The sequence below is a fragment of the Salarias fasciatus genome, chromosome 3 (assembly GCF_902148845.1).
Source record: "Salarias fasciatus chromosome 3, fSalaFa1.1, whole genome shotgun sequence".
Classification (NCBI taxonomy): Eukaryota; Metazoa; Chordata; class Actinopteri; order Blenniiformes; family Blenniidae; genus Salarias; species Salarias fasciatus.
In genome coordinates this window covers 4,714,983-4,741,017 of record NC_043747.1, presented here as the reverse complement: position 1 = coordinate 4,741,017, position 26,035 = coordinate 4,714,983, and the positions used below count along the sequence as shown (strand labels likewise).

The 26,035-nt window shown below is 50.6% G+C and overlaps 4 protein-coding genes across 7 annotated transcripts; 3 read left to right on the top strand and 1 right to left on the bottom strand.

Moving 5' to 3' along the window:
* The first annotated feature begins 1,496 nt into the window (after positions 1–1,496).
* On the top strand, positions 1,497–12,046 carry fxr2 (FMR1 autosomal homolog 2). 2 transcript variants are annotated; one of them, XM_030086485.1, is made up of 17 exons: positions 1,497–2,210; positions 5,065–5,117; positions 5,755–5,848; positions 5,968–6,039; positions 7,109–7,257; positions 7,380–7,473; positions 7,598–7,714; positions 7,796–7,966; positions 8,051–8,129; positions 8,285–8,394; positions 9,026–9,112; positions 9,763–9,982; positions 10,058–10,237; positions 10,641–10,835; positions 10,913–11,020; positions 11,094–11,182; positions 11,266–12,046. In XM_030086485.1, the coding sequence occupies exons 1-17, from the start codon at positions 2,160–2,162 to the stop codon at positions 11,374–11,376; spliced, it is 1,980 nt and encodes a 659-aa protein (XP_029942345.1). In that variant the 5' UTR covers positions 1,497–2,159; the 3' UTR covers positions 11,377–12,046. The 2 variants fall into 2 exon arrangements, with proteins under 2 accessions (XP_029942345.1, XP_029942336.1); XM_030086476.1 differs by having other exon boundaries at positions 8,285–8,442.
* Positions 12,047–15,529: 3,483 nt separating this feature from the next.
* LOC115386008 (RNA-binding protein 4B-like) lies at positions 15,530–19,603 on the top strand. Of its 2 annotated transcripts, XR_003931241.1 has the most exons (5): positions 15,530–15,611; positions 16,109–16,537; positions 16,693–17,306; positions 19,092–19,178; positions 19,260–19,603. XR_003931241.1 is itself a non-coding variant. In XM_030088136.1 (4 exons), exons 2-3 carry the CDS (start codon positions 16,129–16,131, stop codon positions 17,289–17,291), a joined length of 1,008 nt encoding a protein of 335 aa, XP_029943996.1. In that variant the 5' UTR covers positions 15,530–15,611; positions 16,109–16,128; the 3' UTR covers positions 17,292–17,306; positions 17,505–18,130. The 2 variants fall into 2 exon arrangements, 1 of the variants encoding a protein (XP_029943996.1); XM_030088136.1 differs by lacking the exons at positions 19,092–19,178; positions 19,260–19,603 and adding an exon at positions 17,505–18,130.
* Positions 19,604–20,748: 1,145 nt separating this feature from the next.
* Positions 20,749–21,844, bottom strand: tifa (TRAF interacting protein with forkhead associated domain). Its single transcript, XM_030087895.1, has one exon. The coding sequence runs from the start codon at positions 21,515–21,517 to the stop codon at positions 20,918–20,920; it is 600 nt and encodes a 199-aa protein (XP_029943755.1). The 5' UTR covers positions 21,518–21,844; the 3' UTR covers positions 20,749–20,917.
* A 2,012-nt stretch (positions 21,845–23,856) lies between these two features.
* Positions 23,857–26,035, top strand: rbm4.3 (RNA binding motif protein 4.3). 2 transcript variants are annotated; one of them, XM_030087988.1, is made up of 4 exons: positions 23,857–23,972; positions 24,366–24,784; positions 24,874–25,523; positions 25,789–26,035. In XM_030087988.1, the coding sequence occupies exons 2-3, from the start codon at positions 24,376–24,378 to the stop codon at positions 25,500–25,502; spliced, it is 1,038 nt and encodes a 345-aa protein (XP_029943848.1). In that variant the 5' UTR covers positions 23,857–23,972; positions 24,366–24,375; the 3' UTR covers positions 25,503–25,523; positions 25,789–26,035. The 2 variants fall into 2 exon arrangements, with proteins under 2 accessions (XP_029943848.1, XP_029943850.1); XM_030087990.1 differs by having other exon boundaries at positions 23,906–23,972; positions 24,363–24,784.

Here is a 26,035-nt window from a genome sequence, read left to right as displayed (position 1 = left end):
AAGATATTATTAATAACAACTGTTGAGATCGATGTGCAGCAAAAAACCGGGGCTTATTGTGCTTGCAGATGATTTTGATTTCAAGTCTTTAACTAGGATGGGTCTGCTTGCTTTGTAATCTCAATCCCAAATTGGTATAATGTACTTTCTCCAAAACAAAACAGAACGATTTACACTTTTGGTTATTTAGAAATTATTGTCGCTCACTTGGAATCAATTCATGCTGTGTGTGGCCTCGCCCTGAGTTAAAATGACTTTAACACCTCTGGTCTACTGACTCAGATTATTGGAATTATAGGTATGTAACTGCCTGCAAAGGGTTGACTCTTTACAGTCATGCTTGTGAGACGATGTGTTCACGTCTTCTTTTTAGGATCCAAACTGGAGATATAGTAAATTGTAATTTAAACAATGTGTACCTTTTGTATTGACTGAGAAGTGTAGCTTTATACACCCCTCTCTGACACTGGATTGAGTTAAGAGGACTCTCTCGCCACTTCACCCTTCCCCCGCCTGATTGTCACCCACTACCTCTTATCACCTGCTGATAATATTGTCACTTCGGGGGATACAGATTGCACTTTCAGAAGAATTGAGCTAATTTAGGACTGCAAACAACAACTTGACTTGATCTTTGCGCGTGGATCGGTGACGATGAGTGCAGTGAGGAATGAAATAATCAAACCTATCCACCTGAGTAACGTTATTTATCCATCTATCCATCTTCAACACTGCCCAATTCAGGATTGTGAAAATTCTTCTCAGAAGTAAATATAAGCATTCTAATTGATCACATATGCGTACTTATAATCAAAGGACTTATATGTGGTGATTAGCTGACCTGCCATGACCTTCGCCCTCTCATATAGAGGGTCCCACAGTAGTTGGTATTCTTGTTCTGTGTGGCTTTCCCCCATGACCTCAGCTCTCTCATATCCGCCTCCCACAGCTGTTCGTTTCATTTAAATATTCTCCCTATTTCCAGTTATATTCATACCGAACCAGGCTCACACCCCTTGTTAGTGATATAGTAATCCAACAACTTTTTTTATATGTAGTTCTGCATAAGGTGGAGGGAGAACAAGAAATGGCCTCAATAAATGTATTTATATCCTCCCCAGTCTCAACGTGAATGTTTTTGCCATGTGATGTAACTTCAGCTCGGGACATATTCCGTGTAGTAACTTCACGGTAGTGCTGTTTACACAATGGACGGTGGTCCTCACTCATCAATGAGTGGGCAAAATTAGATGTGTGAGCCAGTCGATTTGAGCAGAAACCTAATTGACGAGGAAGCCCGCCAATGGAGTGTGTCGGGATGCGGCTCTCTTCATTTGATTGGATGCTCGTGCGGACCGGCCCTTATTTGCTGAACCAATCAGCGTCAGCAACAGTTGATTGCTGGGGTCCTGAGCCAATCACAGCAGCGTATGGCGCGGTGGGCGGGGCTAAGCGAAGAGGGGTGGGGTGTTCGAGGTCATTCAGTCTCTCTCCGATTCACTCTATCGGCGTGTGTTGGAGGGGACGGGTTGTAGGAGTAACGAGTCGCCGGGCGGTAGCGCATCACCAACGCCTTTCGAGGAAAAGAAACGCCGCGGAAATCTGCGCCGCAGCCTCGAAGAAACGACCCCCCTCCCACCCGGTGACGACTTCTGTGAAAATTATTCAACGCGGCGACTGCGCCACACGCATTCAGTGGTATCCGATGCTAGCGTGTTAGCATCCCCGAAAACTGACGGGATCAAGGTGTTGGTAGCCTGCTAGCCTCCCAGCTAATTACCCATCAGCTAGCATCCTCCCGTCGTAGCATCATTAGCTCGCCTCTCCTCTCCGCGCACGTCGAGACCTCGCCGACGGTGGTGGTGGTGCCTGTCGGAGTCGTGAGCTCCGAATCCCGCATCCAGACAAAAACGGAGACCAACGGCGGACCGGCTGCTGCTGCTGGAGACAACGTCTGCGTTGCAATAGTTGACACCATCACACCCATCTCCCCAACCCCTTCACCTCCGCCCCTCTATCCTCCACCCGAAACACTGGAAATCCACAAGCGGCCGGAGAGCGGCGAAGGGCCGGCGAAGCTGGGGGTGGTAACGCTACCGGACTCGCAGGGAGTCATCCCGGCTACAGACAAGCTCAGCCGTGGGGATCTACCGACAAGTATGGACGGGCTAGCCGTGGAAGTTCGCGGCTCGAACGGGGCCTTCTACAAGGTAACCTGGTCAGGGACGCAGTTTGTTGTGGTCGTGGTTAAAGTTAAGTTTCTAGTTCAGCCGCTAGGTTTCGCTTCTCGGGAGCCCAGCCCGGCTAACCAGTTCCCGGCTAATGCTAGCTTGGGTCCGCTCCTGACGAAATGAACCGAAGTTAGTCTCGTATTGGGTGCTATCGACTGGGCAGTGAAGAGAAAAAAAACACACATTCAATCTGATTATCTTCACTCTTCTTTATAAAATTTAACACATCATTTAGTTCTTATACCAAACTGACATTAACTTACTCGAAGTACCGTTTTAACTGTGTCCAAACGATCGACCTCATTGGATAAAGATAATATCCTAAATCTGTGAAATCTGCACCATGCTGTTACAGAAAGGGTTGAAATCGTTATTTTATCGGGGTCCTATTCATTATCTGTGCGACCACGTGTAAAAGCTGGAGTCTGTAACTAAAATAGACATGCTCCTACACTGGTTTGCCTCATATTATTACACTTAAATCTAAATATAGCTAATTTCTCTGAGTTATTAACCCATTCAGGCTGGCATGAATCTGACAGTTGGTGTTAGAGTAAATTCCTCCTATACATGTTAGTAGAAGTAAAAATATAAAAATTAAAACAAAGCACTTTTGATTGAAGTGTCCCTTAAGTTTCCCCTTATGGAGTGAGTCGGAAGCTAACTTCAGGCTGTCCATTGTGGGGTGGGCAGCTAGCTGCAGCTAGCTCCTCTGCTAGGTGCACTTGTCATCACCATGTATGGCCTGTGTTGTTAGGTTTTTACCAAATGTCACCTTATTTACACGCCTCGGCGCTGCAAACAGACTCCCACGGTTCACCAGTTTCCCACCACACTCCTCTGAACCCGCGGCTTTGCCTTGCAGTGTCGGGAAAGAAGCGTTTTTGAAGCCGAGCACAGCTGCTAATCATGCATCTGTCTTTGCATGTAGCTTCCTATGATGTGATGCTACTTCAAAGCTCACACACTTGATTATTGTTTTGCGGTCCACTCCGCGTTTTAGCTGCAGCGCCGGACCTGTGGTTGTGTGGTTGGAGCAGAGAAGGTCCGGCAGGGGTGGTTTCCTTTCATGTCTGTGTGATTTCTCAGGGGAAAAGTGTCCAAACACATGACTGGGAGTGTTTTCTGCTGCTGTGTCACTGTTTTTAGACGGCAATCACACAGACCTGCAAATATAGAAAGGTCACACGATACAGTCTTAAGATGTTTCTGAAGAAATGAAAACTGTGTTGTTGTTTGCAGTGATTTTGATCTGGAATGTTTCTGATTTGTATTTTCCTCCTGTGACTGGATGAATCTGGTCTGCTGGAGCCTCTGATCTGGTCAGACGAGCACATGGCAGGACAGTGAAGACCCTATATTTACTCTCCTCATGCCGCTTCACCTGTTGTTCTGTTTTAGAGGGTGACAGTTTGCCGCGGTGTGAATGAACACTTTCCACCAAAGCGCTGTTATCTCTCGCCTCTCGCTGCAGATGACAGAGTCATGAGTGTGTTACTGACATTCTGAACGTCATCTTCTACTTTATGAGCGAGCCTCTGGCATCGGGACCATTCTTTTTGCCTGGATATCGTTGATAACCACGTGAATCTGAGGCGAGGATGCTGCGGCCCCTCTCTTGCTTCTGTCTTTCCACCAGTCGGGGGTTTGCCTGCCCTTTGACCTGGTAGCGCCTCAGAGGAAGCCATACTTATGCTGGCAGGACTTGAACATGCAGCTGTCTCCCGATGCAACCTTTGGAAATTGGAGTATGACTCAAAACGGTGCTCATTGCTGACTTTTCTTCTCCTGTTGCTGCTGCTCCTGTTCAAAGGTGGATTTAGACAGGATCGGTTGAGGGGTGCACATTTGTGAACCCTTCTTTGTTTCATGACAAAATCCTGGCCAGTTAGAGGGACCAGAGGTTTAAAAGCCTCTGACGGCCTCTTTCAGTCCCGCCGTCAGTAAGGAATCACTCCTGATGTCTTATTACGCCTTTCCATCACGGGTACAACTGTTTCCCAGATGAAATTAAAAGTTCATGACAGACTGGCTTGACAGTCGAGCCACGGGGGAAAAGTCCCAGTGCTCCCCGTGGCTTCTCAGCAGTTTATCTTTTTAATGATTCCTCATTTTATCATCAATATTTAACGGCTGACTCGGGCTGAATGAAGAAGATTAGTGTTTCTTTTGAAACCCTTCAAGGAAGGATCCCACTGTAACTCGGACCGAATGCTAATGCGATGCTACATGCTACCACCAATAACTGCTCATTTACAGTCAATGTCTTCCGATGGAAAATCGAAAACCAGTCGCTCAAATTTTTAGAGATTGTGCAAAATAGTAATCTTTTTACAACCTAAGCAGGCGAATCCGCGGCCACTTCTTAACCTGCCGGTAGCTGAAGATACGACTGTCCCATTTATGGTCGTGTCACAGCGCGGGACAGGCCACGCCCACCCGGTCCCTCGTGTCTCCTCTTCGCTCGGCGCCATGAGTGTGGGTTAAAGTTTATGGCGTGCGGTGACAGGTTTGTGGAGGGCCGTGATGGACGAGTAGCGTGTTGGAGCGGTCTCCATCACACAGCTTTCCATACAGGCCGGGCGTCCTCCCCGCCTCGCCGGCCTTCCTCCTGCCAGCACTATCGTCTCCCACCCACAGCCGGGGCTCGCCGGCGAGGTTTCCAGACTGTGTGTGTGCTGTCAGGAGGAGTCCTCGTCACTCCGTCCAGCACAGCATTCACAGCCAGAGAACTGTGTCAGCTACGTGATGTCTCGGCTCCCAAAATAATTCCGTTTTGGGTTTATCTGTGTTGTTTACATGCCGAATCACACTCCTCCCTCTTTGTTTTCAGGGTTACATCAAAGACGTCCATGAAGACTCGCTCACAATTGTATTTGAAAACAAGTAAGTCGGAGCCCCGCTCTCCTTACATTGGGGGGGGGAGTGAAGCTTGAACTGGAGTAACTGCTTTTAAAACTGTCCCCTTCAGCACCTGTGCCCGACACGCAGCTGTCCACGCACGTCTCCCATGCTTTCCTACACTCCGGCCACACCTTCTGCCCCCCCCTCCACCCTCCCTCCACCCAGCCATCCCCCGGGTCCCTCTTTATCTGCTTGGCTCACAGTGTAGATCAGGGTCCACCTAAAAATAGGGACCCGAGGTATGCGGGGCAGGAGGTGCGGGGGGGGCAACAGCGGCCCTGTGTCATTTTGGGATGGCTCCTTCTCCTTCCTTCTCCTCTTACTTTCTCCGAGCACGTGGTGGGAGAGGAAAGTGAATGAATCACACTCGTATGGTGGAGCTTTATTTGAATCCCCAGCTAGAAGTGAATATATGAGAAGTTTGTTTCCACGTTAAAGCACATCAGGCGGTGAACATTTCTTCATCGCTGAGCCTTTTTGCCTCTAACATGGAGTGGTTTTCCGACGGCCCCGCCGCGGCGGCCGATAAGCAGCTCCTAGACCGTGTGTAATTTGGCGAACCTGTGCCTGTTGATAAGCTGACAAGTGTGTGATTTTCTCCGTCCCGCCTCGCCCACAGCTGGCAGCCAGAAAGACAGTTGCCCTTCAGCGATGTGCGGTTGCCCCCGCCGACCGATTACCACAAGGACATCGGTGAAGGAGAGGAGGTGGAGGTGAGGCCCGACTGTTTGGATCTCTACACCTCTGTGTGTTTGACACGTCGAGGAGTCGTTGCTTCCACACAGATCAGGTCTGGGTATCGGTGTTAACGTGCCGCCGTGTCTCCCTCCAGGTCTACTCCAGGGCCAACGAGCAGGAGCCGTGTGGCTGGTGGCTGGCGCGGGTCAGGATGATGAAGGGCGAGGTGAGTGGCGGCCGTGAACGGAGCAGAAACGCCGCCAAAACGGCTTTCCTCTTGGTCGGTGAGGGCGCATGGCTGATGGAGATCTTCTTAAAACCCGTCTGTCTCTTTGAAATGCCTCCATCTTACAGCAGGAAACTACAAAGAACAAAAAATCTGAAGAAAACTGCTTTTCGAATCAGGTCATTTCAAAAGTAATCAAAAATTTCCACAGATGATTAAAGGAAACTAACAAAATTCAGGTGATTTTGTTGCTGAGTGGAGACGAGAGAAAGACACGCCTCAGGTGGGCGATAAGACCCAGCCCAGTCGTCTTCCTCTGTGTTTATTAAGCAGTAATATCGGGCTTATCAATCATCTCTGGCTTCGCTGTGTTGCTTGTCGCTGCCTCCTGAGCTCTGCGTGCGTGCGTGTGTGTGAGTGGTGAAGACGGGCGTATAGTAAGATGAGTTCAGACCCTCGATGCCCTGATTGGCTCTGACGTTGTACCTTCAAATTACGTTTCCCATAATCCCCCTGTGCTGCTTCTCCACGCTGACCTGCTGTGTCATAATTGATTTATAGCAGATCCGGTCAATCGGGCACCGTTTGTGGGTTGTTGTTTTTTTTTTTTTTTTCTTTCTCTATCTTGATGTCTTGCGATCCTTCCTGCCACCGGCGCGGCTGCAGGTTGAATAGTGGGTCAGTGGGATATGGCGGGGAGGGCGGCGGCGCCGTGCCGAGGGACTGGCTGCTGGCGTAGCGCTGTTATTTGGAGCGGTCTGATAAGAGCCCGCAGGAATGTCTCGCGTTGACTGATGGCTTTAATTCAGGCCTGAAAGCATGCTGCGTGCGGCGTTCGTCTGCCTGCCGCTCTCTCTCGCGGCCCTTCCTCTTTGTCTCGGTTGTCTTTCTGTTGCTGTTGTCCTTTGATTCCATCGCAGATTCCTCTGAAATAGCAGACAGCAGAAAATCTTAATCTTCATTGTGAAGATTTTTTTTTACCCACTATGAGAATTAAATCAGGAAGCCTCAGTAGCCTGCTGATTCCAGTGTGTGTGTGTTTGAACCTGTACCTCCATGCTCTCCTCAGTTCTACGTGATCGAATACGCGGCGTGCGACGCCACGTACAACGAGATCGTCACAGCGGAGCGCATCAGGCCTCTAAACCCCAACAGCCCCTCCTCTCGAAACTCCTTCCACAAGGTCCCCATCCCAGTCCCAGAAGACCTGCGGGACATGTGAGTCTAAGAACCGCGCCGGTCCGCGCCGGTCCGCCTCGCCGAGCGCGGCCGTCGTCATAACGATCCGCCGCTGCCGGGTCCCACGCTGACTCTCCTGTGGATTGTTTTCTTATCGACAGCTGTGCAAATGACAGCATTCACAAAGACTTCAGGAAAGCTATCGGAGCCAACTGCATCTTCTACAGCGCCCAGACACACGAACTCATTGTCCTGGTGAGTCTCTCTGAATACACAGCCGCCGATGGGAGGGATAGCGCACAGGAAGTGAAGCCGTTAGATCACGGCCATGTTTATTTGGGCACTGATTGGAGTTTTCCCGTCGACCTTGTGTTCCCAGTCTACGAACGACACCACAGTAAAGCGTGCCACTCTCCTGAGCGACATGCACTTCCGCAGCATCCGCACCAAGCTCATGCTAATGTCCCGTAACGAAGAGGCCACCAAACACCTGGAGGTGAGCCTCGCCCGACCGTCTCTCTCCACCCCGGCTCTCCTCCCCCCGTCACGCCGCCTTCTCTCTCCCCCCCCTCCCCAGACGAGTAAGCAGCTGGCGTCAGCGTACCAGGAGGAGGTGCGGGTCAGGGAGGACCTGATGGGCCTCGCCATCGGCTCGCACGGCGCCAACATCCAGCAGGCCAGGAAGGTGCCCGGCATCACCGCCATCGAGCTGGAGGAGGAAAGCTGCACCTTCAGGATCTACGGAGAGGTACGCGGTGTGTGTGTGTGTGTGTGTGTGTGTTTGTCCTCATTGTGCGTGGAGACTCACTCTGCTGTCTGCGTTGTGTTTCAGACCCCAGAGGCTGTCAAGCAGGCCCGAGAGTATCTGGAATTCAAAGAGGACTACTTTCAGGTACCCAGGAACCTCGTAGGTGAGTGAACGACGCCGGCGTTGCTGAGAGCTCATTCCGTCGGCCACCGCGGCTCACTCCATCACCGCAGCACACTCCTCGCCGTTACCCTCCCAACGCCTCGATCGTGACGCTCGTCCCCCCCCCTCTGCCCCCCCCTCCCCCCCTCTGTCCAGGCAAAGTCATCGGCAAGAACGGCAAAGTCATCCAGGAGATCGTGGACAAGTCGGGCGTGGTGCGCGTCAGGATCGAGGGGGACAACGACAAAAAGCTTCCCCGGGAGGAGGTAGGCAGGCAGGGGGCTGGCAGGGACGACACTGCCGGCAGCAAAGAGGTGAATGGACCGCACCGCTGGTCTCCCCCCGTCGCCGATAACTGCCCTAACCCCCTCCACCCCGTCCCCCCCCCCCACCCCCAAAGCAAGCCCAGCTTCCTAACCGCGGCAGAGTGTGACCGTCCCGTGTGCCGTCTGCTTTGACTGCGCTCCATCCTCCTCCTCCTCCTCCTCTTCCTCCTCCTCCTCCTCCTCCTCTTCCTCCTCCTCCTCTTCCTCCTCTTCCTCCTCCTCCTCCTCTTCCTCCTCCTCCTCCTCCTCCCTGTCGCTAGTGCTTCAGTGCTCGTTGCTTTCAGAACGCTCGGCCCACTGCTCAGCATATGTCAGTTATACTGCGTGTGTGGGCGCTGTAGCCGTCTCTGATGGGTCGGTATGTCTCTGTCCAGTGCGCTTTATGTAATTCCTGAGCTTCCAGTCACTCCTCTAGTCGTATCTCCCTACTCCAAAATGTCTCTTCCCAAGTTTTGATATCTCCTTTTCCACCCAGTTCACTGTTACTGCCTGTTTTTCCTCCTGAAATTAAAAAAAAAAAAAGGTCTTCAGCTGTTGAATAACCGGTTCTGTTTGTTTGATGCTTCGTCAGGGCATGGTTCCCTTCGTCTTTGTGGGAACTAAAGAGAACATCAGCAACGCTCAGGCTCTGCTGGAGTACCACGTGTCCTACCTCCAGGTCAGTCGCTCCCGCCCTCGCCTCTAGGTGGCAGCACCGGCCTGCACTGTCTGTCGGCGTCACTCAGCGAGAGCTTTGACGGCATAAAGAGTGTTTTTCCGTAGTTCCAGTGAGTGTGTTTGGTGCGAGTCCAGGCCCGTTTGGTGCCGGCCACACGAGGAAGCTGCTGAGAGCGCCTCATTTTGCCCTTACCTCATGTGCTTTTATTAATAGCCCCTCTCCCAGGGACGGGGGTGAAGGGTATGCCGGAGTGTAGATTACCAACTATCTGGACCCCTCAGCCTTCAAAAATAACCCCAGACCCCCGCCCCCGCCCCGCCTCACTTCCTTCACACCGAGGATCAGCTGTCATTGGTGGAGACAGCTGCCACACCGTCAAGCCAGACCCCCCCCCCCCCCCCCCCAGCTCAGAAAGTGCTGGCAGTGCATAAGCCGCTGTTGCTCAATCTCCTGGTGTGTGAGGATGGCTCATGTGAGAAAAGATGGCGTTTTGTCTCATGTGAGGATGACGATGGTCAAATGGAGATGCTGTCCGAACCGTGTTGGAATCTGGGACAGTGAACGGTCTCTCAGCTGTCCCCGCACCGTCAGAACCAGGCGGTGGCGTGAAAGGATGGACTGTGAAGTAAAGCCGTGTCCCGGTCCCGCAGGAGGTGGAGCAGCTGCGCCTGGAGCGCCTCCAGATCGACGAGCAGCTCCGTCAGATCGGCGTCGGCTACCGGAACCCCCCCAGCAGGACCGGCGGCCCCGGCAACGAGCGCGAGAAGGGCTACCTGACCGACGAGAGCAGCAACTCGCTGCACGCGCCGCGCAGCTACGGCGGCCGCGGCCGAGGCCGCCGCGCCTCCAACAGCCAGTACTCCGGATACGGTGAGCGAGGAGGGAGGCGGCGGTCCGCCCGCCGTCCGGCGTCCGCTCGGCTAACGCTCGTGTCCGTCACTGCAGGCACAAACTCCGAACTGTCCAACGCCTCCGAGTCGGAGGACGTCAACGACCGAGACCAGCGGCCCCGCGGCGTCGGCAACGACGAGAGGGGCTCCCGACGGGGGGGCCGCGGCCGGGGCGCCAACTCAGGACGGGGGCGGGGAGGGCCCGCGGCCAAGCCCTCCAACTCCATCAGCTCAGGTAGAACCGCAGCTCCACCCAGCAGGAGGCCGCTCGCTTCACTGCGTCACAGATCCTCCAGTTTCCGAAGAGACCCCGACAAACGTAGCGCCGCTCGAATGAACTCGTCCTCCATGGCGTTAGATTTATAGCTGAAGCTTTGCGTGCGGCGGCGGCGGACCTGGTCCGCTCTGAGGTCGCCAAAATTAGATTTGCACTTGCAGAAGAAAATCACGGGACAGTGAGAGGAGGTGTGTCCACCACCGTTTGGCTTCTCTGTAATGTTTGAACGCCCTGTGGCGTGAAAGGAAAATATCCATCAGTCATAGACGGACAGAAAAATGTGAAAAAGAAATGAATATAGGAAAAAGGCGGCGGCGTGTGAATGAGAGAGTAACGGCGAGATGTCCTCTGACGTGTCCAGTGCTGCGGGACCCCGACAGTAACCCCTACTCGCTGCTGGAGGGCGAGGGAGAGCTGGCGGACGCCGACATCAGCGACGGCACGGGAGGAGACCGCCGCCGGCGGTCCAGACGCCGCCGCAACGACCAGGAGCCCAGCCTGATGGACGCCGCCACCGAGTCGGACGGCCAGGCGGGCCCCAGCGAGAACGGACTGGGTGAGAGCCGGGAACCGGGGCGCCGCGCCGTCACCGACGCTAACCTACGGTGTGATTTTTTTGTCCCCCCCCCCCAGACGAGGAGGCGCGACCTCAGCGCCGCAACAGAAGCCGCCGCCGCCGCAACCGCGGCAGCCGCCCAGAGGGAGGCTCAGCCAGCCGCGACCGGCAGCCGACCGAGAGCGGTGAGTCGACCTCCGCCGGGTCGGAACTCCCAGAGTCCAGAGGCGCCTCGGCTCACTTCCTGTTTCCTTCCAGTGACCGTCGCCGACTACATATCCCGAGCCGAGTCCCAGAGCAGACAGAACCTGCCCCAGAAGGAGAACCACACCGGCCCCGAGCCCAAGGTACACACACACACACACACACACACACACACACAGCCTCCGACCCCAGCCTGGTGACCTCTGTGACCTCTCTCCACCGTCAGGAAAACGGCACCAGTGCTAAAAAGGACGAGCGGACGCCCTCCAAGCGTTCCCCCAGCAACGGCGTGGCCTCGGCCGGCGAGAGCCTGACCCTGGTCAACGGGGTGTCGTAGAGCGGCCGGCCCCCCCACAGCCCCAACCAAACCCACGTCTAGAGCAAGACTCCATGGCAAACTCTGTCCCTGCTTGCATTAACTTAAAACCTTAAAACCGATGAGTGAAAAAGTACCTGACAAAATACCTGAATTCATACTACGAGAGTGAAAAAGTACAAAAAAACGACAAACGCATCTACTTAAAAACACACGTTAACGGTGTATGCTATCCTATCTATCAGTACTTAGTGCTTATTTAAAAAAAAAAAAAGAAGAAAAAAAAAAAAAGAAACCACACGACTAGCTTGCCAAAAAAGAGCTGGTGGATATGACTTGATTTCTAAGAATACTGAAACACGAGAAACAGGACGAGACTCTTTTTGTTGTTTTTGGAAACAATTGTCTTTATTTGTGTCTATTTTTTTTTTTTGTTTTGTTTTGTTTTGTTTTGTTAAAAGTTTTATTTCGTTCATTGTTTATCACTGGTTCGGACTCGGCGGTCGCTCTCTCAACCAAAACAGACGCGTCTCTTAAACAGTGTTAGGAAGTTGAGGACGGGGCGAGGTGTGGAAGGCCGTAGGGAGCGGCGCTCGAGCCCGCGTGACGCCGCGCCGCGCCGAGCGACCACAGACCGGCGGATTGGAATACTGAGACATTGTGCCTTGAATTTAAAAAAAAAAAAAAAAAATACAAAAAAAATGCTGAAAAAAATAACTTTTTTTTTTTCCCGTTCAGTTTGTTCTTGTTTCCTGAGAGGAAGAAGGAAAAACGGGGGGGGGGGGGGAGTCGGCGACGGCGGTATTCTTTCCCGGTTGTTTGTTTTTTTCGGGGGGTTTGGAAGCGGCGAGGAAACGGGGAGCGGCCGGCCAATGGGAGGAGGAGGGGAGGAGCCTGGTGCCAAACGGCGGCGTCCGCGGCGCCCGTCCCCCCACACGGACGGCGTCCGAGGAGTCGGTTAACGTGCGTCTGCGACGGTCGCCCGTGCCTGGGAGGAGGAGGAGGAGGAGGAGGAGGAGGGGGCGGGGCTAGGGCGGAGGGGGGCGGGGCCAGCTTCCAGCCACACTTTAGTGTCTTGACGAACCACTGCGACGGGCCGGAGCTCGGGGAGGGGTGGAGGGAAGAGGGATGGCGCCGCCACGGCCGCCCTCCGCTGGAATGGCGCGAGAAAACTGCAGGACGAGGAGAGTTTAAAAAAAAAAGAAAGAAAAAAAAAAAGAAAAGTGGCAAAACCCAAGCGAGGTGTGGAAGGAAAGCGAACCTCAGTAGCTCTCCGCTCATGTTGTTACTGTTGTCTTGGCTAAACCGCTCTCAACTTCTTCTTCTTCTTTTTTTTTTTTTTTTTTTTTTTGGTTGCTATTTCCACATCTTTAGAAAAAATCTGAAATAAAAAACTGAAGTGAAATCAACCTCTTCTGTGGAGACGAACCTTGATTTCTCTTGTCTTGTGAGTGGAGTGGTGGGCGGCGGCCGTCTATTTTTCTAACCTGCATGGCATTTAGTTTTCCGGAGTGGTGGGGCGAGCTGGCGGAGGAGGAGGAGGAGGTGGTGGAGGTGGAGGTGGCGCCCGCCCCGTGCATGAGGAACAGCATTAGGGTGTTTCAATTAATCTGACTTACCAAGCCATTGTTTCATTCACCAGAACTGCTGCTAATGTACACACTGAATGTCCAACTAACGTAGAAACTCCCGAAGAGAGGAACTTTGTGACTGGAACAGCATCTTCACCCCACCCCACCCCGACTTTTTCTTTCTTTTATTTAAATGTTTAACTTAACGAGTTTCAGAGTCTCACAGAGTATTAAATAAGTGAAAACGGGGGCGGAGGGAGGGCGACTCGGTGCATGAGAGGCGAGCGTTGTCCACATTGACCAAAGGTTTAGAGAGCCGGTGTGGGTTGACCCCCAGATGACCCCCCCCACCCCCCCACCCCCCAAGATGCTGCTGCTGCTGTTCTTCTCCACATTTCTGCTCACCCAGTGTGTCGCCTTGTTTGTAGAGGACGTGCGTTCACGTTTGCCGGGCGCTCCAGTGTTTGTACAGTCGGTTCAGTTGCATGTGTGCGAGTTGCAGGACGCAGCCCGACCCGGTCTGTCCACCTTGATACCTCATTGTGTGAGTACTGTACCCCCTGATGTATCTGTAACCCCCTCCCCCCTCCCCTCACGTCCTGCTGGCTGCCCTGTGTGTGTGTGTGTGTGTGTGAGTGTGTGTGAGTGTGTGTATGCTGGTTGTACAGTCGACTCCTCACTCTGTCAGATTTTTTCTCTGGTTTTCTCACTCATGTTCTGATGGCAATAAAGGACTTTTCATTGTTTGGTATACACTTTCTCTCATACGTTTCTTCTTTGTTTTTTTATTTCTAAGCCACCCAGGAGCGGTCCGGTTAGACCTCGAACACGTTTCTTCACGGAAATTGTAGAAGATAAAAGTGTTGCTTGAGTGCTAAATTTGTCTCAAGCTATTTTTAAGCAAGTCTAAATTAGATTCAAATGAATCTGCCCACGAAATTTCCAAAGTAAAAAAAAATTAATCAAGATGCAAACATCTAATTTTAGAATTTGCAATTTCAGAATTTCCCCCTAAAGCTGAATATCCCTCATTTATCATCAAAATCCCCCAGAATACAGAGAGTCCTGGAAGTTTCCCTCATTTTCCCCTCAGGATGCCAGCTACTCTTTCACTTCCCGACCTTCAAGGCCTCTGGGACGGGAAACTGCTCTTCTTCCTCACTGGAATCAATGGAAGATTTAGCATGGCAACTCTGGAACGCTTCATTCTTAACATTTATAAAGGTTACACTCAAATGTTTTTCTGAAGTCTGTTGCCCACTCCTGCAAAAGATTGAAGTAATTAGGTCTCAAGTTCACAAATGGGAAGCTAACTTCATAAAAAAGGCATATAAAGGTCAAACCAAACACCTTTTATGTGTAGATAGTTTGATCCAAATATGTGTCTGTGCATCATTTTTTAATTACATCTGAACATTTTTAAAAAACTAATTGGTTTCTTCAGCAACCACGCTGTGGGAATCACTATTTGTTAACCCATGAATTTAAGCACACTTCAAGAGATTTTGTAGCTGAAGAACCGTTATTCACATTCATATTTTTGATTGCATGGATAAAATATGAAATCAAAAGCCACCCGTCTGTACAAATGCGTCATAAAGAGACTGCATCAGGAGAGAATTGGTATACTATGACAGTAAGAAGGTAGTATGTCTCAGGAAGCAAATAAACAGGAGACGGCTTTCAAACATCTCACAAACCCCATTATCTGAAGCACGGTGGTGGCAGCATGGTGCCGGTCGGCTGCCTGAGCTGAGAAGAGACTGACTGACAAAGCTTCCATGTTGTGAAGTCCTGAAGTTATTGTGGTGAGCAACGGAAAATCAAAACGTGACTTTTGACAATTAGAATAATTGATTTCCTTGTGGTTTTGACTCATCTTCACCCCCCCACCCCCGTACAGAGGAAAGCAAGTAATATGAAACAGTGTATTTTACACACACACACACACACACACACACACACACACACACACACACACACACACACACACACACACAGAGTCCTTTTTCTATCCCTGTCATGAGTTTCAAATTTAAAAAAAAAAAAAAATTTCAATTATGAAACTTCAACGTCAAAACTCTAAACCTTATTGTGAATGCCACAATTAAAATATAAAATAAAATAAATAAGTCGTCAGGTTGTATTTGTGTCCTGACTTGTGTTGGTCTGTGTCTCCCCCTTTTGGACATGTGTTGTCAAAACGTTCCTCACCTCTTCAGTCTAACTGAACAGGTGGAAAACACCAGCATCATGTTGGACACTGTTGTGATCAAACATGATGCTTCTTTTGATCATTATTATTTTGAAAGTATTATTTATTGAGGGACTAAATATTTTTTTTCCGTGTGTGTGAACGGTCCGTGTTTCTCAGTAGATATCTAAATCATGTCAAATGATTTAAAAATGATACACTTCTGTTCCTTTTTCCTATTTCCAGACTGTAAATCCCTCAAATGTGAACAGAAACAAAAAGTGTTTTAGTAAAATAACTTTGGATGACGCATGACGCAGCAACGGAAACCTTTGAACTTCCTTTCCCTTCGTCCAATCACAGCGCGGGATTTTTGATTGACAACTCTCTCCACCAATCAGATCCCGATGTTCGACCTGCCCGCCAGCCGACGCGCTCTCTGACGATCCTGTAGTTTGGACTTTGCAGTTTGCGCTGTTTTCACTTAGACGGTGAGTGTTTTGCGGCTTATCTCGCTTTAACTGTGCTTAAACCGCTTCGCAGTGGTAGTTTCCTTCACTCCCCGGAGCAGAATAGACTTTAATTTGCCGTCTGATGCAGTCGTAGTGATGGTAGTGGTTAGAGGCAAATATTAGCATGCGAGTAGCTAACCGGCTAACTACTGCACGGACAGGAAGCAAAACTAACTTCGAGGATTTCAAATGATTTAATGGTTTTTTTTTTTTTCCAGCGGTTTAACTATAATAACTAATGTTTGTGTTTTATCAAGAGTATACATACTCACGGTGTTGACATATGACCCTGTTTGGCGGTGTAAGCCAGTGTTGATGACATGCTTTCTATTTCCTGATGGTGACAGGCGAGCTGGGCGATCTGCCCTTTGACTGAACTATCTGCACTTTGATTGGTTTGTTTATCCTCTGCTTGAGTTACCTACTACTCCACGCTGGGTCCTGATGTTTATTTTGATTCCCCCCCCCCTCTTTAGGGCAACACACTGGAGTCAAAATGGTGAAGATTTTCATTGGGAACCTCTCTCAGCACACAGAGAAAGATGAAATCGAGTCTCTGTTCACTCCGTATGGCACAGTGACCGAGTGTGCAAAGTACAAGAATTACGCTTTCGTGCACATGGAGGATCGCAAGTCTGCAACCAAGGCCATCCGAGAGCTCCATCTGTACAAGCTGAACGGCAGACCCATCAACGTGGAGCCCAGCAGGGGGAAGGACCAGGGTCCGGTCAAGCTGCACATCGCCAACGTGGAGAAGGGCTTCGAGCAGGAGCTGCGGGAGCTGTTCGAGGAGTACGGCACCGTCACAGAGTGCTCCATCGTCAAAAACTTTGCCTTTGTGCACATGTCAAACTCCGACGAAGCCATGGATGCCTTACAGGGTCTAGATAACTCAGAGTTTCAAGGTAAATCTGCTAAATCCATGCATACAACACTGAGGAACAAGTGATGTAGTAGATAACATCATGCTGTTAAAAGCTTGGGTGCTTATTCCTGATCTGTTCTGATCAATGTTGTCTCTCTCTCTCTCTCTCTCTCTCTCTCTCTCTCTCACTCTCAGGAAAGCGTATACATGTTCAGATCTCCAAAAGCCGACCCAGAGGCGAGGAGGAGGAGTATCCGCCGCCTCCCGGTCCTGGCTATTACCCTCCTTACTACCCAGGGGAGTACATGGAGCCCCACTACAGGAACCGCATGTCTGCGTACCCTCCTGCCCCTCCCCCGCCTCCCCCACCCCCTCCACCGCGACGAGCCGCTTACCCCGGCGCGGGATACGGCGAGCGGGATTCCTACAGCGTGGTGGATTACTACCAGAAGTACAGAGCCCATCCTTACGGCGCTGGGGCCTACGACGACCGGAGAGCGAGCGCCATCCCCCCTCCGCCGCCTCCCCCCTCGGGGATGGTCCGGGATCACCTCAGACTGGACCCGTACGAGCGGCGCTCGCTCCCCGCGCCCTCCGGCTACATGGCACGGGACCGGAGCCCCATCAGAAGAGCCCCGCCCCCGCCGGCGCCCTCGTCCGGGAACGGGTACTCCTACGAGCGGTCTCGACTCTCTCCAGCATCGAGGCCTCCGCTTTACCCCCGTCCCCGGGATTCCTACGCGGACAGGGTTCCTCCTCCGCCGCCGCCGCCGCCCCGCTACGCCAGCTACTGAGATGTCAAATCCAAGGTGAGAATGACGGAAGGGATTCATGAATGTCCTGATTTATGAATGTTTTTGAAACCCTGAAACGGTGCGCTGACAGAAAACACTCGGAGCCATCAGAGCTTCCTGATCATCATCCAGCCGTCAGCTTCAAACATGACCTGCTTGCGCGACGCCGCAGTCGAGCGCGCCCCCTTGACGTGTGGTGTGCTCTCTTTCCAGGTTTAGAATATGACGAGGTCGTCGTCGCCTGCGGACGCACACGGCGCTACGCGCTCCCCCCCGCCCGCCCCCCCCCCGTCTCTCGTCTATGGCGGATTGCGTCGCGCTCGCCTGAGACTTACTGGAAGATGCTGTATTGCGGACAGCCATTTAAAAAAACACACACACACACACACAAAAAAAAACCCGAAACGTAGGATTCCACATCTGCCTCTCCTCCTCCTCTGCTTGAGTTACTGTCCGGATCCCGGAGGTGACTTCTCGTGTGACGCAGTACGTTTGATGGCCACTCACTTTCCGTCTTTGCACATATGACGTCTTGGAGATTCTTTCATAACAAGGGAATTAATTTAAATCTTAAATATCTATCTGCACATCATCTGTGTTGAAGAGGGTTGATCCTTTGCTCCTCGGGTTGAATTTGAAGAGTTTTGATGTGATTCAGGGTGTTGGGCGCTTGTTCATCTCGGCTTTAATGACATAAAACCCTTCCAGTGTGGCTTTGTTTTCTTTCACGCTTTGTGTTACCTCTCTACTTGCGGAAGTAGACTCTGCAGCATCGTTGTGTATGATTTTTATTTACTTTACTCCCTGCTTTTTAATAAAAAATATATAACCAAAACCAAGAGCTCCAAACTGTCGAATTCTTCCTCGCTGGCGTCCTCCAGCCTGACGGACTCTGACCGTTTAGGCGCTTCGCTCTCCACACGCTGCTCCACGGCCTCGCTAGTTCTCGGCTCGACTCCTGGTAGGTGATAGACCCCCGCCCCGGTGTGTAGAAACCCTCCAGGTCTGCACCCGGGCCCTGCCGAGCCCCGAGTTGTGTTCGTCTGAGCGGGCCGGTCTCGTCTCGGCTTCATCTTTGCATCCGACTCAAAACGATTTCCGACCCAAGCTTTCCGTTTCCTCTTCATCTGCGACACACTCAGAGATCCAGGCTTCTTCTTCTGTGTTGTTTCTTTCCTCAACATTCAAACGTGTGTGTGTGTGTGTGTCTGTGTGTGTGCCTCATGTTGCATGCTGCGTTGGGATTCCTGGTGTTTGTGCTCTCTGTAGGTTGTTAGACTGTACAGGAGATGGCGGCGAAGGTAAGTCCTTCAGGCTGAGTTATGCTCCTCCATCAAATCCAGTTTATCACCAGCAATTCAGCGCCATACCACTAGGGGGTGTCAAGTGTCCGAAGGCACACTTGAACCGACACATTTGTGATTCGATTTATTTCTTGCGCATAAAGAACAAACCAGAAAAGTGAATGATGAACATGAATGGAAGTAGTGCGGTCTGTCTCGCTTCGAGACGTAGTTACAATCATCAAAAGATGAGATACTGACGCCGTCGGGTGACGCAGAGCCGTTGCCATGATTCGGTAAACTAGGCTTTGCAGTTTGAGTTTTATTAATGTCAAACACATTCTTGCCTCCTATTCCAGTGCCTTTCCCCTGGTTATAGACATCCAGAATTTCACAGATTTGGGAAATCATACAGTCTAAATTTGCTGAATGATTTCCCCAGTAAATTTTAAAAATGCAAATCTTGATTTTTATATTTTTTTTTCTCTATAGTTTGACTTACTGTCGTCTCCCACAGGACCGTCGCTCCTCTTGTTCCGGTGGATTTCTGAGGGCGAATCCAAGCCAGCTGAGCGGATGTGGTCACGGCGTCTTTCAGCAGAAGGTGAAACAGGATCCGTCTGCTTCGCCACGTCCTTCGTTTTCAGGAGAATCGTCCTGATCGAACCGTCTCTTCTTTCTGCAGGCGCCGGTCGGTCCTCCTGTCGAGTTTGAGAGCTGGACTCTCACCAGTCCTGGTTCCTGTGTCGTGCGGCTGGACTGAGCTGGACACTTCCACGGTCCGGGTTCAAATCCCATCCGCGCCTTTCTGCGTGGAGTTTGCATGTTCTCCCCGCGTGTATGAGGCCGATTGGTGTATTCGTGAGTGTGTTGTGTGGCTGTTTGTCCTGGGATGGGTGTATTCCGGGACGGCAGAATCAGTATCGAAAATGGACAGATTAGTGTGGGGAACATGTCAGAAACTGGATTAAGTTGTGAAGAGCTGTATTTTGTATGTTTCTAAATGAATAAATCCTTTTTCACATTCGATCCCAGGTGCTTTATGGTGATATTTGATTTCTTGACAGGAGCTCAGGTAATTATTTTGGTGTAAAAAGCCGAATCTCTCACATCAGGCTCAGGTGTGGAAGAATGTGAGTCACAGTTCCAGTATTTGAGAGTCCGTCGTCGTCAAGTCCATAAAAAGCTTTCGGCCATGTGGTTTCTCATAAAAGTGGTCAGTGTCCCTGAAAGATGGCTTATCGTTGAATTATCTGATCCCGAGAGTGTCTGACTAACAACAGCTGATGACACCTGCCTTACTATTGATAACACGAGACGGTGGGCGGTGGACAAAAGATGCATCGGCGTAGCTGCTTCCCTCAAAGAAAAGACAACAAAAGAAAGGAGAAGTGTCTTTTTTTCTCCTTCCTTTACAGGAAGCTGTGTGTAGAATGAAGCCACTGAAAGTTGAGGGTTTCCTGCGAACACGCTCGCCTCTTGCTCGGCTGTTGGGAAATCATGGGTGGTGGTTTGAGTTGAGTTTATTTTGTCTCTCCTCGTCCTATAAAGCAGCTGTTTTATGGGAGATACTGGATTAGTCCCGTCTACGCTCGCAGCAATTCGAGTGCTTTATGGCTTTGGCTGCGATCAGTGTTTTGTTGGTGGTGAGCCACAAAACACAGATGACTCTCAGCCTGGATTTCTCAACAGAAACCTTTAAATTTTAAGGTTTTATGATGAAACTGTTGCACTAAAGTTTTCATACCGATCTTGAAGGGCATACAGTTCAGCAGTGGGCGTTATGTGATGGAAAAAAACTCTTCTCCGTTGTAAACAATGCTCCAATAAACCGACCATGAAACAGTTGTGATTGCAGATTTACTGCGCTAATCAAAGTTCTGTATTAACCTTTGTTTCAGATTCCTTCAGAGTCTTCTCATTATCTTTGAATAACCCAACTCATAACTCCAACAGGTAATCTGACTCTTTAAAGAACGACCCCGCTGTGACTGTTTTCTCTGTTCTCTCAGTGAAACTCAAACCGGACCAGGACTTTCTGTTTATCAGTTCAAACTGAGGTGTAATCAGTGCAACCTGAGCAATGTAGTCTTGAAAAACCTGTTCTCACGCTGATACCAGGCCCCCTGTATAGTGCTCTGTCAGTGGGTAAAAACAAACACCAGGAGTAGAGAAGCTATAAAGACTTTATTGTACACAAGTTAAATATATGTAGAAAAGTAGAAGTAAAGCAAAAGAAAAGTAATCACAGTAAGATGCAGTGTCTGAAACTTTAAATATTCACAGTCTGTGTAGGAGTGAAGGCAGCAGTGAGTCCTGGTCTGGGTTCCTGGTTCTGGTCCATCATGAGTCATAGATCAAGCTCTCGTCCACCTCCAGGGGTCCAGCTGACCTCTGATCTCCCAGGTACCCGGTTTCAGCGACGGGGGTCATGCTGGGCACGCTGGGGGCCGTCTCTCTGCAGGGGGGCGCGCTGGGGATCGTCTCTCTGGAGGGGGGCACGTTCAGCACCTCGAACTCCACCTCGAAGCTGGCCTTGGCCTCGCCGGGCTCCCGGCTGAGCAGCAGCTGGTACTCCCCGAACCGGACCAGCGCCTTGTCCGGGAGGTCCAGCCGCTCCAGGTAGCCCAGCGCCGAGCCGTTCACCGACATGCGGCCCCGCTGGCTCAGGTTCTGGACGCAGAAGAGCAGGTCCGGGCAGCGCGCGCTGCGGTAGGCGTGCAGGGCCAGCTGTTTGCGGGACACGCGGGGGTCCTCCAGGGCGAAGGTGCAGGACTGCGAGTCCCGGCCCAGCCGGAGGGGGTCGTCCGCGGAGCACGTGGTCCTGCGGTCCACCGGGAGCAGCCTGAAGAGGCCCCGGGAGTTCTGCTGGGGGTGGTGGACCTGGATGCGGAGGCACGTGAGGAGGTCCTCCTCCGTCTCCAGCGTCTGGTTCACGTTCATCCCGCAGGAGGAACGGCTGCGGGGCAGAGGCGGTGCGGGACTGACACGCAGGCAGGAACACGCTGCGGGGGTCCGAGCTTTAGGAAAGGCTCTGAGAAGTAACGGAGTAACGGAGCAGCGGCAGAGGAACCGGGAGCGTCTCGTGCGCTGCGCTCCCCGCTGCTTTTGAACGCAGGAAAAGTTTCGTCACCGACTCACAAGACCCGCTTCGTTCAGGGGCAACCCGGAAAAAAACACACACTGTAACAGCAGATGGTTTAAAAACATTACAAACAGCGCAGATCGGGAGGGAAACTCACTTTATTGCTGTATTTACTTGCATTATCGGTGCGTAGAGAATCCACCAGCCATAAATCCTTGCTCAGAAATCGAAGTTATGGCTCTTCCGTTCATTTTCCGTGCTGCGATGTGAGCCCCTGAACGCAGCACAGAGAGAAAAATTCCCGTCTGACGTAACCGAAGACCAACAGGAGGCTGAATGCTTTCATATCTCTCTCCTCCACATCTCAAGGCTTCACCGCCCGGCCGAGAAAACACATGCTGGACGGGAAACCATGTGATAACATGCAGCTGTTCATTCAATGACCGAAGCAGTGTCAATAATGTTTATATCAGAGTTTATGTCAGTATACAGTATAATCCAGTGAGTCAATAAGTCGTCTATATCACCCACTATACCTAAGCAATTTGTACAAGGATATTATCCCCAAGAAACTTGGTTCTTTTTATGTATTATTATTATATTAATACATTTTACAACTATTTAAGATATTCTATTACATTCATGGCAAGCATAATTATGACATTATTCACCAATACTACATAATTGGTTGATACAAATGGCTTTAGACTTTTGACCACCAGGCTAAAACATTATTTCCAATGTAGAATTCAGAATGTATCGATGTCTGACTTATCAAAATCTAAAAAAAAAAAAAAACAATCTAGATTTAAAGACTAATGACTGGAGGGTTAAAGAGCACCTGGTTACCCTGAAACTACTCAGGTATCTCTCATCAGTTCAGAAATCGATTTCAATAATGTTCACATTCCATATGTTTGAGACTTTAATTGAATCATTAAGTAAATGATGAAGTGAAATTAAATTTGAAGCCAGTTCTTTAGCAGTCAATTTAATTTGCCTGCTTTAATTATTTATGCTCTAATTGTATTTCTCGTACAATAACATTATGATCCACAAAGACAGCTTACAAAACATGAATTGATTATTTCTAGAGTATAAAAACATGAGTAAAAAATGTAGACGATATGGTTTCACTGTCAGTTCAAACTGTACTCAGTAGCCCCTTACATTATATAGATTTTAAAAGCATTTGAATAATTAAACTTTGTGAAAATTATACATTTGAAAACACACCCAAGGGAGAATATACACCTTAAATGGAACTAACTTAAGTTTAACACAAAGAACTGATTCTTTTGAAAATTATATTTCAAAGACATTTAACAACTAGAGGTTAAGATGAACTTCTAATTTTAAATTAATAAATCAATCATTCTTATTTATGTTTTGCTTCATTTCCACCTTTTTTCCCCGTTTTGAGGCAAGACACAAAACCTTCCCCAAAACCCTGAGCCAAGTTTCCCTTTCCGATAAAAACCCAGTTTTCTGTCTTACAGCAGGCTGGTGTTGCTGCCGGATCTACATACCAGCCCAGGAAGCAGCTTTTAGTTTCACTTTGACATGTTGATGTAACAAATTACATTAAGCGGCTAAAACAAGTTGTGTTATGTGGAGTCCTGTTTTAACTTTGAACCGCTGTTGGAAGAAAGACAGTTAGCCTTTTAAGAAGGATATTAGTGCTTACTGGAATCATGAGAGGATATAAAAAGTGGATTTTAGAGAAGCAGAGGTTCTCAGAAGAGCTGATGCTGACGGAAATTATGAAAATGTGTGAAATGTCATCAATGATTTCCTAAATCTGAAGAATAAGGAACAGAACAATAGGTTGAAGGTGGCTGTTGTTGATCTCAAGTATTTCCTTTTATTTAAGATCTGCATTCAGAGCACCTGTGGGTATTAAAGTATAAAAGCTCAGTCCAGTGTGGTTCATTTTCCTCCAGGGATTTTGCTCAAGTTTGAGCTGGTTGTCTAAATATCTATCACAGCTGGGATGCAACACAAGTTTAAATGTGACACAATTCCTCTCCCGGAAGCCAGACTTTTGGTTTATTTGTTTTCCTTATATAGGCATATCTTATTTTCAATCTTATTTTCATTTGTGACTTGGAAACTGAAACTGAATATTCAGTGTTGTAGCGCGACCTTCTGGCCAGCAGGGGGCCGCTGCGCTCAGCAGCAGAGAAAAACTCCATAGAAGAAGAAGAAACAGCAGCAGTAGCAGAAGAAGAAGGCCGGCTGACCGGAGTCTTTCATTCACGCAAATCCCTTCAAAAACATCTCGATTCTTCATCCAGCGGACAGTTTGTGAGGGTAAGTGGATGTAAACATTGTTAGAATCACTCGTGGCTTCCTTCGTACCGCCGCGTGCCTGAAATATCCTCCAAGCTTTGCGTTTCTGCCGCGGCGCTTTGTTAGCACTGACATGCTAACTCGGCTAACAGCTTTCAGTCGATATTATGTAAAAACTGTGATCAGGATCAACGATTAGCTTCGATTAAGTGACCGGATTGTGTGTAGTTCGTAGCGTTAGTTGAATAAAGGTATTTATGTGTTATGTTTGAAGATTCTGCCAGATTTGTGGTTAATTTGTTTATCATCAGCTCCATTGACGCATCCATTGAACGGCCTGTGTAGTGAACTCTCGCTTGCTAATTGCTAAAAACATCTATTTCAACTCTCTGATGTGTTTATTTCTCCAAACAGCTCTGTAGCCATGGTGAAAATCTTTGTGGGGAATCTTCCCCGGGAAGCTGACGAGGAGGAAATCAAGGCTCTGTTCACCCAGTACGGCACGGTCACAGAATGTGCCATCATCAAGAACTACGCCTTCGTCCACATGGACGACCGCAAAGACGCCACCAAGGCCATCAAGAACCTGCACCTCTTCAAGCTCCACGGCACGCAGATCAACGTGGAGGCCAGCCACGGGAAGAACCAGGGCTCGGTCAAGCTGCACGTGGCCAACGTGGAGAAGGGAGCGGACGACGAGCTGCGAGCGCTGTTCGAGGAGTACGGCACGGTCACGGAGTGCGCCGTCGTCAAGAACTTCGCCTTCATACACATGTCCAACTCCGACGAGGCCATGGACGCCATCAAGGGGCTCGACAACAGCGAGTTTCAAGGTGTGACTCGGGTGCGGTGCATCTGTGGATCGTCTCGTCTTGGTTTTGTTTAGTTTGACCGTTGGATCTGCTTCTGTTTTCAAATTCAGGGAAACGGATCCACGTGCAGATTTCCAAGAGCCGGCCCCGACATGAGGAACGGGAAGAGTACCCCCCTCCTCCGCCCGACCGGCCCGGCTACTGGCCCCCGCACTACCCGGGGGAGAGACCCGAGCCTCCGCCGCCCGGCTACCTGAGGGGCCGCATGGGCCACATGCCCCCCGGCTACCCCGCTCCTCCTCTGCCACCCCCTCCCCCTAGGCGCTCTGTTTACCCCGACCGCCCCTACGAGGGCGAGAGGGACCGCTACGGCGTGGTAGATTACTACGAGAAGTACCGAGCCCGTCCGTACGGCATGCCCTCCTACGAGGACCAGCGTGTCGGCGCCCCTCCCCCGCCGCCGCCTCCGTCAGCCGTCGTCCGAGACCGTCTCATGAACTCGTCGCTCGACCCGTATGAGCGTCGGCCACTGCCCCCCCCTCCTCCGTCCTCGTACTACGGCCGAGATCGCAGCCCTCTGCGGAGGGCCGGCGCCCCGATGCCCCCCGCCAGTAACGGCTACTCCTACGAGCGCTCCCGACTCTCCCCGGTATCCCGGGTCCCTGCATACGGAGTTCCACGCGCAAGGGACCCCTACGAACGGCTGCCCCCGCCACCGCCTGCACGCTACGCTTATTGAGCGAGGCCTCAGCATGTGAAGGTGAGAATAGGTCTGAGGTCGGCCGATGTTCAGGCAGACGGCGGCCTGTGAACCGCCGCGTACGCCGGAGAGTTTAAAAGAAGCATGCGTACAGGATGCCGCTCCAGAGGGAGCCTTGTAGCTAATGCACGTCGCAGCAGTGGGTCAGATCCAGCTGCAGGGTCTGAGCTCCGCAGGCGAACAGCGTCCATCGAGGTGCAGGCAGCGTCCGGGCCATCCCGCCCTTCTCGCGAGCTTACTTGTGTGTTTGCTCTTTTCTTTCCAGGATCGTCGTCCCGCTGCGTCGCCGCCCGCCGCCTCCTGATGTGCGTGGCGCTATCCTCTCCCTGTGTGCGGCTCAGCGCGTTAACGTTCCCCTGCGACGCTCACAGGACGAAGCGAGTTGCCGACGCCTCCGTCTGTTTTTTGCTTTTGTTACTTTGGGACAGTTTTTACTCGCATCCTTTTTCCTCTCCTGAGTGTCTTTAGTCTGTAATTGTGCTGTAGTGCAAATTAAGCGTTTTTGTTTTTTA

Coding starts and splice junctions, on each gene's coding strand:
- fxr2 (XM_030086476.1), top strand. CDS start 2,160: ATGGACGGGCTAGCCGTGGAAGTTCGCGGCTCGAACGGGGCCTTCTAC. Junction 7,474..7,597: donor CACACGAACTCATTGTCCTG/GTGAGTCTCTCT, acceptor TTGTGTTCCCAG/TCTACGAACGACACCACAGT. Junction 11,021..11,093: donor CCGGCAGCCGACCGAGAGCG/GTGAGTCGACCT, acceptor GTTTCCTTCCAG/TGACCGTCGCCGACTACATA.
- LOC115386008 (XM_030088136.1), top strand. CDS start 16,129: ATGGTGAAGATTTTCATTGGGAACCTCTCTCAGCACACAGAGAAAGAT. Junction 16,538..16,692: donor AGATAACTCAGAGTTTCAAG/GTAAATCTGCTA, acceptor TCTCACTCTCAG/GAAAGCGTATACATGTTCAG.
- tifa (XM_030087895.1), bottom strand. CDS start 21,517: ATGAACGTGAACCAGACGCTGGAGACGGAGGAGGACCTCCTCACGTGC.
- rbm4.3 (XM_030087988.1), top strand. CDS start 24,376: ATGGTGAAAATCTTTGTGGGGAATCTTCCCCGGGAAGCTGACGAGGAG. Junction 24,785..24,873: donor CGACAACAGCGAGTTTCAAG/GTGTGACTCGGG, acceptor TTTCAAATTCAG/GGAAACGGATCCACGTGCAG.